The sequence below is a fragment of the Argentina anserina genome, chromosome 6 (genome assembly GCF_933775445.1).
Source record: "Argentina anserina chromosome 6, drPotAnse1.1, whole genome shotgun sequence".
Taxonomy (NCBI): domain Eukaryota; kingdom Viridiplantae; phylum Streptophyta; class Magnoliopsida; order Rosales; family Rosaceae; genus Argentina; species Argentina anserina.
Genome location: NC_065877.1, coordinates 10,949,494 through 10,959,729, shown reverse-complemented (window position 1 = coordinate 10,959,729; position 10,236 = coordinate 10,949,494). Strand labels below are relative to the sequence as shown.

General features: G+C 34.3%; 1 protein-coding gene across 1 annotated transcript; it reads left to right on the top strand.

The window, feature by feature from the left end:
• The first annotated feature begins 3,665 nt into the window (after positions 1-3,665).
• Positions 3,666-6,978, top strand: LOC126798822 (GDSL esterase/lipase At5g03610-like). The gene is made up of 4 exons (XM_050525885.1): positions 3,666-4,130; positions 5,068-5,339; positions 6,069-6,372; positions 6,599-6,978. The coding sequence occupies exons 1-4, from the start codon at positions 3,821-3,823 to the stop codon at positions 6,808-6,810; spliced, it is 1,098 nt and encodes a 365-aa protein (XP_050381842.1). The 5' UTR covers positions 3,666-3,820; the 3' UTR covers positions 6,811-6,978.
• Positions 6,979-10,236: the final 3,258 nt, after the last annotated feature.

Genomic DNA, 10,236 nt, shown 5'->3' with positions numbered 1-10,236 from the left:
ATTTGAATTGATGTTTTATATTTAAGTTCTTTGATTGATCACATTAGGGCTTTGCATATAGTAATTCGAAGATAAATTTGAAGTAGAGATGCAATATAATTTATGAAGCTTTTTGTGATTAAGTATGGTGAATTACATTGTTACTCGAGAGAAAATGATGGTGTGCTTGATTTCCTTATTTTCTAGAACGTAATGAATCATGCATGTTAAATTTATACCTGAGAAGGATAGACGGCATAGCTAGGATATACGACATTTACCCGAGAGGGAGAGCATCATGCACTTAAGAAAAATTATGGTCTAGAGTACCTGAGAAGGATATAGATACGAGAATTGTCATCTAGAGATACAAAATAATCCATTAGTTATATTGATACATAAATAGAATTGTTAGTGGTTGATTTTGATACCCTAGGTTCTATCTTATTTGTTTATTTTAAAATTTGTTATTTGAAACCTTAAATCTATGTTCTTAGTTTAGACCAATTAAGTTAGGATTAAATTGATTTTCAATCCCTAGTTGGAATGACCTCGTACTTGCACACTTTGCGAGTTTTAATTAAAATTTCACAATAGACGAGAGTAAGCAGAACACAATTTATTCGTTCTACGTCACATCCCACCGAAATGAAATGAGACGAGAATGATATTTTTAGACTTCGGTCTCATCTTGTCCCTATGAATTTCTGAACGGATCAGGATTTCAGTTTTTTATGCCTAACCCTAGTTATTTGAGATTATATTTGAATAGGTTAGTTAGATGTTCATGATTGCCCTCTGTCCGCAAGCTAGCGGAACAACTAGCTTTGTACTCTCTTCATTTGAAATATGGAACCTATCTAACAAAAAAAAAGAGGTTGAAAGTCATACAAGGTGCTAACGAAAGATAGTACAGTAATCATATTATAATGTAATATTTGAAAATTCAATATAGTCAACTCAAATTAGCCAACTCCAAGCATCACGTTTACGATTTGACTTTGCTTGTTTCACACTTTCACACAAGAAATGAGACGTTAACTATTGACTAGGATTTGTTGATTGACCTTAGTTAGAGTACTTGCGTGTTGACGACTTGACGTCAAGAGCATGTACTTCCCATCTTGGAATCAACCTTCAAGTATTAGTTAATTTCCTTATTTAACGAGATGAAAGTTTGACCCTATCCAAATCCTTGCAAAATTATAAAGAAAACTATTAATTAAAGTTATAATTATGGGGAAGAAAGTTGAGCTTTCTTCTAGGTTTTAACTATGTAAAAACATTACGGGGAAGCTTAGCCATCTTCATTGAGCCAATTTCATCTAGGTTAGGGGGTAAACATATATATTAATATATATATATATATATATATATAAATGGTGTACGAGAATTACTCTCCGTAATCTTCCGGTGTATCTTGTCCTAATTAGTATAAGTTAGTCTAAATAAAGAAATATATATAATCCCTGAATCTATGGGATACTCAATGTAATGCCTATATAAATACCTCATTTATCAATGAATAAAGATGATGTTTCTCCATGTTCTGATGCGTATTGCATTCTCTGTAACACGTTATCAGCACATAGTTCTAACCATGAGTTCTTAGGTCTAGAACCCTAGTTTTCTGAAAAAATTCCTTCTGTCATGAAAAAATTCGACAGAAGAAGCTGAAAAATCCTTTCATTGAAAAAAATTGTAGAAAAAGAAAAGAAAATCGGAGCTTCAACTGGGCACCCAGATTTTTAATCTAGGCACCCCCTCCTCCGATCTAACTTGATCAAACTTCCTCCTTCTGGTGGACAATGATTGTTCGCTTCACGCCGACCAAGCGCCTCCAAGCAGCTAGACCTTTGTCATCGATCCTAGCAACGCCGCCCCAAAGTCGAGTCTCCGCGTGTTGTTGCCTCAAACCGAAGATTATCTTCGGCACCATCGCACAACCCAGAATGGTGGCATACCAGTGACGACCTTGATGTCTTCCAACTCCCTCGAGCACGCCCCAACGCCGATCTTCAAGGCTGCAAACCCAGCTCGACAGTGTCCAGCCCAGATTCGGCATCCTCTTGTGTTGTCGCATTCGAACCAACTCGGATTCACGGGTCCAACCAACGTCGGTGTTCAAATAGAAGATTTATCCCTCTCGGGTAAATAGTAAAAAATCAGGGCATGGTAACTTTGCCACATGGTAAAAAGTGTTTTACTGTTATAGTAACCTTTTTATTAATTTTTACATTTTTTAAATATGGTTTATGATTCTAACCATATGTTTTAATTTTTATGAAATTCATCAAACGACGATACAAAATCAAACGACAAGAGTAACTTCGCGCCACATTCATATATTCAAGCATGATCGTGGAATTAAGCAAGAGCAACTATAATACGCTGTTTATTTGGTAAACAAACAAGTATGTTTTAATTAACATTGCTGCTTTCATGCAAATTTAAATTCTTCTAAATTTTTTCTTTCATCGGGAACTTTCAACCTCCCTTTTCTTTTTAACCTGATTCCTTCACTTCTCGGGTGGTATACAAAGATATGATTTCCCTGGTATCGAGTTTTAAGAGTGGTTGGGATGCCGCTGTTATCATCCGTAGTCATTGTATATAGCTACATGTTTGAAAAAAAAGGACAAACATTGGTTTTATATATATATTCTCTCACTCAATAGTAAGACTTCAAAGAGTAGAAGATTACTTGAAGTATTTGGGAAAAGTCTATCAGTACCAAAGACTAAAATTTCGGCAAGAATGGAAATATCGATGGTCCAAAAATTAGAAATTTTGGGAAAACATCGATTTAAAAAAATAATTGAGTAACTTAATGGAAATTTATATAAAAACATAGAAATTTTTGAATGAAATTTTGAGAGATGTTTATTTGATAAATTATCTACTATATTTTATAAGAAATTATTATATAACTATTAGTTTTTAATGAGTTGTAGTAATTTGAAGTGAAACAATCGTCGAGAATTATTAAAAATATACCTTAAATATATATTTTTTATGACTGAGAACTAAAGGAAGGTTAGGTCATCACGCCTTATATACATATGATATATTAAACATGAAATTCCATAAGTGATTTAGAACCATATAGATGATCTATGAGGTACAAAATTTTCACCATTTTCATTATCTCTTTTGAGTAGAGCCTTGAGTATATTGTGAAGAATAATCAACATCTCATTGGCGATATTCTGAAAATATCGGGAGATTTCGAAAGTTTCCGGATATATCGCGAAATTTCGAAAATTTTCACTGAAAAATGTTTAGTATGTAAGAAATATATTCATATGCCGAAAAATGTAAACTTTCACGGAAATATTGAAGAAAGTATCGATATTTCAGTCTTTGATCAGTACTTATGACCTATACACCAAAACGACGCATTTATGAGAATTTCAATATTCCATAGCCAACATAGCTAAAAGATTTTTGAGCTGTTACATGTACAGCGTATATGATGAGCATTGATAGTCTTTCTATATATTTTTCGTGCGTTTACTTTTTTCTTCCATTAATAATAGTATAGTGACAATTAGTTGTTATTAATGTGTAATGGTTATTATATATCATCAGTCCATGTGCCACCTCACGCGATTGAGCCGATTAACCAGGCCGGCTAGGTCACACATTGATCATATTGTGACATAGAACCATACTATGTAAGCTTTTCTTTGCTTAATTTCTCATATTCTTTGGCCCTATATAAGAGCCTTCAGAATCTCAATTATTCTTGCTCGCATATCTTTCACTAAATAAGTATACACATCTCCATCCATCCCTCCATCTCTGTCCCAGCGAAACTAACTTCTTTTTCTCTCCGAGCATGGAGCTGCCTCAGACCCTCTTCCTCCCTCTCGTTCTGTGTCTTCTCTCTCTATCAACACAGCAAAGTGCGATACTTGTGTCAGCTGATCATCACCACCATGGCCACCATCACCACCACCACCATTCAACACACCGATACTTGTTCGATTGGCGTCCAACCAAACTGTTTGTTTTCGGAGACTCGTACTCCGACACAGGCAACAACCCTAAAGCCGTGACCAAATCTTGGAAATATCCTTATGGAATCACCTTCCCGGGAAAACCCTCCGGCCGTTTCTCCGATGGCCGCGTCCTCACGGATTTCCTTGGTAACCACTACTCTTTCTCTCTCTCCAATGATCTCCTTGTTTGTTTTTTTCTTTTGCTTTCTTTTTTTGTACATAGTATGGAAGCAATGTGTTTTTCTTTTTTGTTGTTCTGCTTTAGTGTTCTTTTGCGTATGGCTGTATATTATTTGTTGTGGGATGTGAGTGGGTAGTGGTGGTGCTGGTGGGTTCGGATGATAGCACTTTGGGTGGTTCCATCTCTTTTATCTGTAAAAATTGTATTATTGTGCAAACCTTTCAGGCTTTCACACTTTAATCAAACTATCCTGTCAGACTAATTCATCATGTATTCCATTCTTTTCTTGCTTTCTTACACTAGCTAGCTGGAGCTGAACTTTAGATATTTTCTGCTTCGCCTTTATCAAATGTTAATCATTTCTGTGGAGTTACTCAACTCCTTTTTTATTTTCTTGTCCCATGTCTTTCATACATATACATGTCTAGTGAATGAGTTAAGCGTAACTAATGAGTAATGGCGATGCTTAAAAAATATAGGCGTTTTCCCATCATCAGATGGTCTTTTTCAGCTGTTGCATAGAGCATTTTTCACGACTTATGCAATATAAAAGTAATTAACGCGTGCTATATGTGTTTTATTTTTCTTATGATTTGGTGTGAAACTATGTTAATCTCTGTGTTTAGTTGTAATACTACTATACTAGGGTATATTCCGAATATATTTGAGCTTCCTTTTACTCAAATCTACCTGCGTGCTTTACTTTCTGGCTTTCTGCTACGTACCTCTCGTAATAAGTTTTGTTTCTTTCTCACTCAATGTGATGATATCCAACCCTTGTGAGCTTAATGACTCGTGCATGCAACTTTAGCATCAATATTAAGGAACATTGAAGTTAATTTGTATTTAATTGATAATTATTTTGTGCACATTGTAATTTATTTTTTAACGGCATATATGCAGCTAAGTTTATAGGGGTCAAGTCGCCAATACCCTACAAATTCAGAAATGTCGGAGTCAAACATTTGAAAAACGGAATGAATTTCGCATATGGAGGCACCGGTGTGTTCGATACTTTGGTTGCTGCACCAAACATGACCACCCAGATCGATTTCTTCCAGCAATTCATCAAAGACTCTGTGTTCACTGCCCAAGACTTAAACTCCTCCGTGGCATTGATCACAGTTGCAGGCAATGACTACGGATATTACGTGGCCGTGAATAATTCTGCTGCGGTTAGTTCGTAGAAAACTTGTGCAACTACTCAAAAACTTTGTTCATTTTCACTCTGGTAGATCTAACATTAGCAGTTTGAATATAAAAAAAACTAAAGATTGCGTCAATTACATAAAATTAAGGTGAATGTGGGTATCACTTTCTATTTGCAAGAACAATACGTATGTCTAACTGTTTTTACTATTTCTGCAATGATCAACTGCCATAAGCAACTCTCCAATTGAGTCATTGAGATGCTTCTATATATACTTGCATATAGGCATATATATAGCATAAACATCATATCTATTTTGTTATTTCTACAACGATCAATATTTTTAATTGGAAGTTAGCACGTAAGGACCACATATCTAGTTTGTATATACCTAAAATACCATATATCATTTTTTTTGTTACAAAAAAATACCATATATCATTGAGATACACACTAGCTAAGCAGATCCATTTGGTCCAGAAAATCCTGCTGCACACCAATATTGTCTTCTCCTACATTTGTTTCTAAGCTTCAGTCCGAGAAATAGATGATCGAATATATACGTATTAACAAATGAAATATATATGTATATGCACGCGTGAACACTATATATTTATACACAAATACATATACACATGTATGCGAGAACACTATATTTATACACAAATACATATACGTACATAATTTATGATTACTGTTTCTTATATACTAGCTTGATATACTAATTTCTGCTTGCATTGCTTCTGTATAATAGGGTTTTAAACCTTTCATCACATCAGTTGTAAATCAACTAAGTGTGAACTTGAGACGTGTCTATGACTTGGGGGTGAAGAAAATAGTTGTGACAGCTCTACAACCTTTGGGTTGTCTTCCTGGTAGCACAGCTGAATTTTCATTCCAGAAGTGCAATGGTACACAAAACTTGCTATCCAGTTTCCACAACCTGTTATTGCAGCAAGCTGTTTCCAAGTTGAACAACGAAACAAAGACTTCTTTTATCGTTCTTGATCTATATTCCTCATTCATGTCAGCACTGAACAATAAGGGAGACCATCTAGGTAATTAACTACAAGCTCTTACCAACGAATGTTAAGTTTGTTTCTCTTATTGCACTTGCTTTTTGCTCAAATTCAGGTTCAGGCACTTTGTTAATGTGATATTTGGAGTCTTAATTTAGCCATTACTGTATCATGTCTTCTCATTTGCATTTCTAAACTTTCGGAACGTATAAAGTTAAACTATGATCTCATGGATGAGAAACATGCATCTTGTTGTCTTGAGCAGGAAGCATAAAGTTTGAGAACCCATTGAAGCCCTGTTGTGTTGCTACGAGCAGTGAATACGATTGTGGAAGTGTCGATGACAGTGGCGCAAAGAAGTACACCATATGCGATGACCCTGAATCTGCATTCTTTTGGGACGGTGCTCACCCTACTCAACAGGGCTGGCTTGCTGTGTATTCAGCTCTACAAGCCACACTTCAAGAATTGTACTAGCTAGAACTTCCAATAAATTTAAGCTAGTCAATATATTAGAGCTACCAATAAATAGATAATTAATTATCTATCTTATATGTATCTTTGTTTTGGGGTTTTACGTACCACTCTGCATGCTGTCATAAGATGTCATATATATCAAGTTGCACAAGAAATAATTTCCACTACTGCAAAGCATTATTGGAACAAGATTTTCGCCCATTGATTCAGTTCCGGATCGTGAATGATTACTTAAGGGATGCTTGAAGTTCTAAACCGAAGAAGAAAAAAAAATAGTGAGATTCTCAACGATGCAGGAAAATTTTATTAATTGAAACCAAAATAGATACACCTAGTCATGGGAAATGTAATAAGCTAACCCCTCAAATTTATACAATAAAAAATGTTAAATTAATAAAATTTAATTCTACGATTCGATAGTTCTTCAAAAACACGTGCATTTCCAACCGATAGTTTAATTTAAAATAAACTAACTAAAAACTTGTTTCTTCTTTGTTTATTCCCTTGACCCTTCCAGTCTTCCCTCAACTATAAAAATCAACTGAAAAACATAACTCTAACGGATTAAAATCCTCAATTGCAACAAACAAAAAAATAATTAAGGAAAGAAGCAAACAAAAATCAAGTAATCAACTTAACCGAAACTCAAAATCAAAAGAACCAAAACAAGTAAACGAAGTAAAAGTAAATCCAAATCACAATTTCATCACCTCATTCACCTGAGATTGACGAATAGAAATAGATTCCCTAAATCCCCAATTGATCTAAGGAGCAAGCTGAGATAGTCGATGATGGTTTTGTGGTGGAGCATGGAGGTTAGTCCCAATGCCCGGTATGAAATCAGTTAATCTAATTTAGAGATTTAGAGCTTTAGTCTTTAGAGTTGGGCAGTTGGGAAGACGAAGATAAATAATCGAATTTAGTTAATTGCTATATATTCTACACGTGCATGTGAAATGGTTAGGTGTGGATGAGAGGATTAGGTATGGATGGGTGTGGGGATATTTCAACTTCAATATATATATATATATATATATATATATATATATATATATATATATATATATATATATACTATAAGAGGGTGTTTGATCGAGGTTGTACCGTAGTGATATTAGCATGGCTAAGTCTAAAATTGATCACCATTTGTCTAAGTAAGCGAAGACTATGCCCAACAAACTTCGATGGACTGAGAATCCAAAAAAGCTTGTTGTTGTGTCCGTCCCGACAACTCCTTCATTCCTTATTCACGGAAATGGCCTGGCATGACTTATATTGCAGTCAGTGAAGGACTTATATTGTTGTCAATAAAGAGCTTGGCCAGAAGTGTGTGGCGTGAGAACTGAAAAAGCATGAGTTTCAGAAGAAGAGATCACAACAATGGTGCTAAGGATGTTTTGGCTTGCGAAAGAAGGCCTTTGGGATTGAGGTGATTTGGGATGGATGGGATTCTAAAGGTCTAATGAGATTCTAGAGAGCTTGCTAGCTCACCCTATTATGCTCTCCCCCATTCCATCCCCCTTGGTTAATAGCATAGGGTATTTATAATAGTTAAAAGAATCTTGGTTGAATGCTTGTACTGTTAGGTAAAAGGATGACTTGGTTAAAAGCATGTTTGGATTTTGTATTGCCTCTTGATTACATGTTTTGTCCAAGGGTTTGTGAGATACCTTAGCAAATTTCAGGGCTTGAAATTTGCTAATGGTATAGGTTTCCAAGAAATGTGTTGTGCTATTGGGACAAGTGTTTGAAGGATTTTTGATTGGTTATAAATGATTTGGGCATAGGCTTTTGGGCTTTTGGGCTTTTTATCATCTTCTTTACTCGTATTAAGAGTAAGGTTGTTGGACATGAATTTTGGTCACTAGCTCAAAATTGCTGACGAGTCTAAATCTAATAACGGACCTCATGTGATTTGTTACCTTCCACACCATACATGTTCTTGTAAGCCCCCAAGTGCATGAATGTGTTTTGAGTCCACTTGCATGACATGATGATTACGAGTGTATTTACTAGAGAAATACAAATCAGACTCGGAAAATGCATTAGATTTGATATCTAAATTTTTAGGTATCAACATATATATAACATATATATATATATATTACCAGTTTTTTTTGTGATTGGTTAGGAGATGCTTGAGCATCCCTTGTTATATAGAGGATCCACCCCTGCATTGATTCTGAAAATTAGTAAGTTTTTTTTTTTGCAATGAATTCTAAATATAAATAATGTTATGGGGATTTAGATATACACCTAAAAAAACATACATGTTTTATAAAACACCTATCACTTCAAGTTACACTCAAACCTATTTATTAGGTTGATTTTTAATTTTGAAAAATATATTTTAAAAACAAAAGCATTTTATGTGTTATCTCTTCCTAGCTAATCATAATTTATATGAGCAAATAACTCAAAAGTACCAGACAAAAATTTAATTTATAAATAATTCACTACTTAATTGATAGAGCAAATAAGGACCAAAATTTACAAATAAAGACCAAATGATGACAATTTGCCACATGTAATAAAATATTTTACTTTTTTTTACCCCTCTTTGACCATAGTGTTTGTTACCATCAATGAAGAGGTTATCTGCTACTGTCGATTATAAAAACTAACTTCTATTGTCGACTATAAAAATTAATTGCGACTGTTGAATTAAAAACTAGCTGCTACTGTCGACTTTGAATACACCTGCTATTGTCGACTTGGAAGGTATATGCTACTGTCAACTATAAATCTAACTGCTACTGTCAACTTGGAAAGTATATGCTACTGTTAACTATAAATCTAACTGCTAATGTCGACTGAGAAACTAACTGCTACTGTGGTTTTTGGTGAGTAAAATTCAAAATTTCAAAATTTCTCAAAACATATGCAATATGGTACTTAATGAAAGCCCATGACATAAGGAACAACTTTATATATTGGCTCACCTCCAAATTGTCGATGGTTTAGCCGGAAAATTTAAATTTTTCGGAAAAAAAAATTAAAAAATAAGGAAAGAGAAATTTGTTAGATCTAGGAGTGACATTTGTTAATTTTCACGAAAATGAGAGTATTTTAGATATTTTTGTATTAATTAATTAATCAGTTTTGTTCTACTTATTTTTTAGGATTGAGCTTATGTCCTAATTTGTATAAAAAATATAAAAAATGAGTTTTAATTAATTTAAATATGGTCTAGTACTAATAAATAATTTCTCTTAATTTTTATAGATTAATTCTAATTACAAGTTTAATAATTTTTTAAGGATGGGAACGTACTACTGTATTTTGCATGCTTCTAGAGTTGTAGATTCTTTGCCAACTAGGCTTGCACCAGTTGCGCAAGAAAAGGCAAATATTTTGCTCTTCGATCGGTTTGCTCTGGGCTCAACGTTCGGCCTGAAACATATTCAGGTAAGAGGGGATTCTCGA

Coding starts and splice junctions, on each gene's coding strand:
- LOC126798822 (XM_050525885.1), top strand. CDS start 3,821: ATGGAGCTGCCTCAGACCCTCTTCCTCCCTCTCGTTCTGTGTCTTCTC. Junction 4,131..5,067: donor CGTCCTCACGGATTTCCTTG/GTAACCACTACT, acceptor GCATATATGCAG/CTAAGTTTATAGGGGTCAAG. Junction 5,340..6,068: donor CCGTGAATAATTCTGCTGCG/GTTAGTTCGTAG, acceptor TCTGTATAATAG/GGTTTTAAACCTTTCATCAC.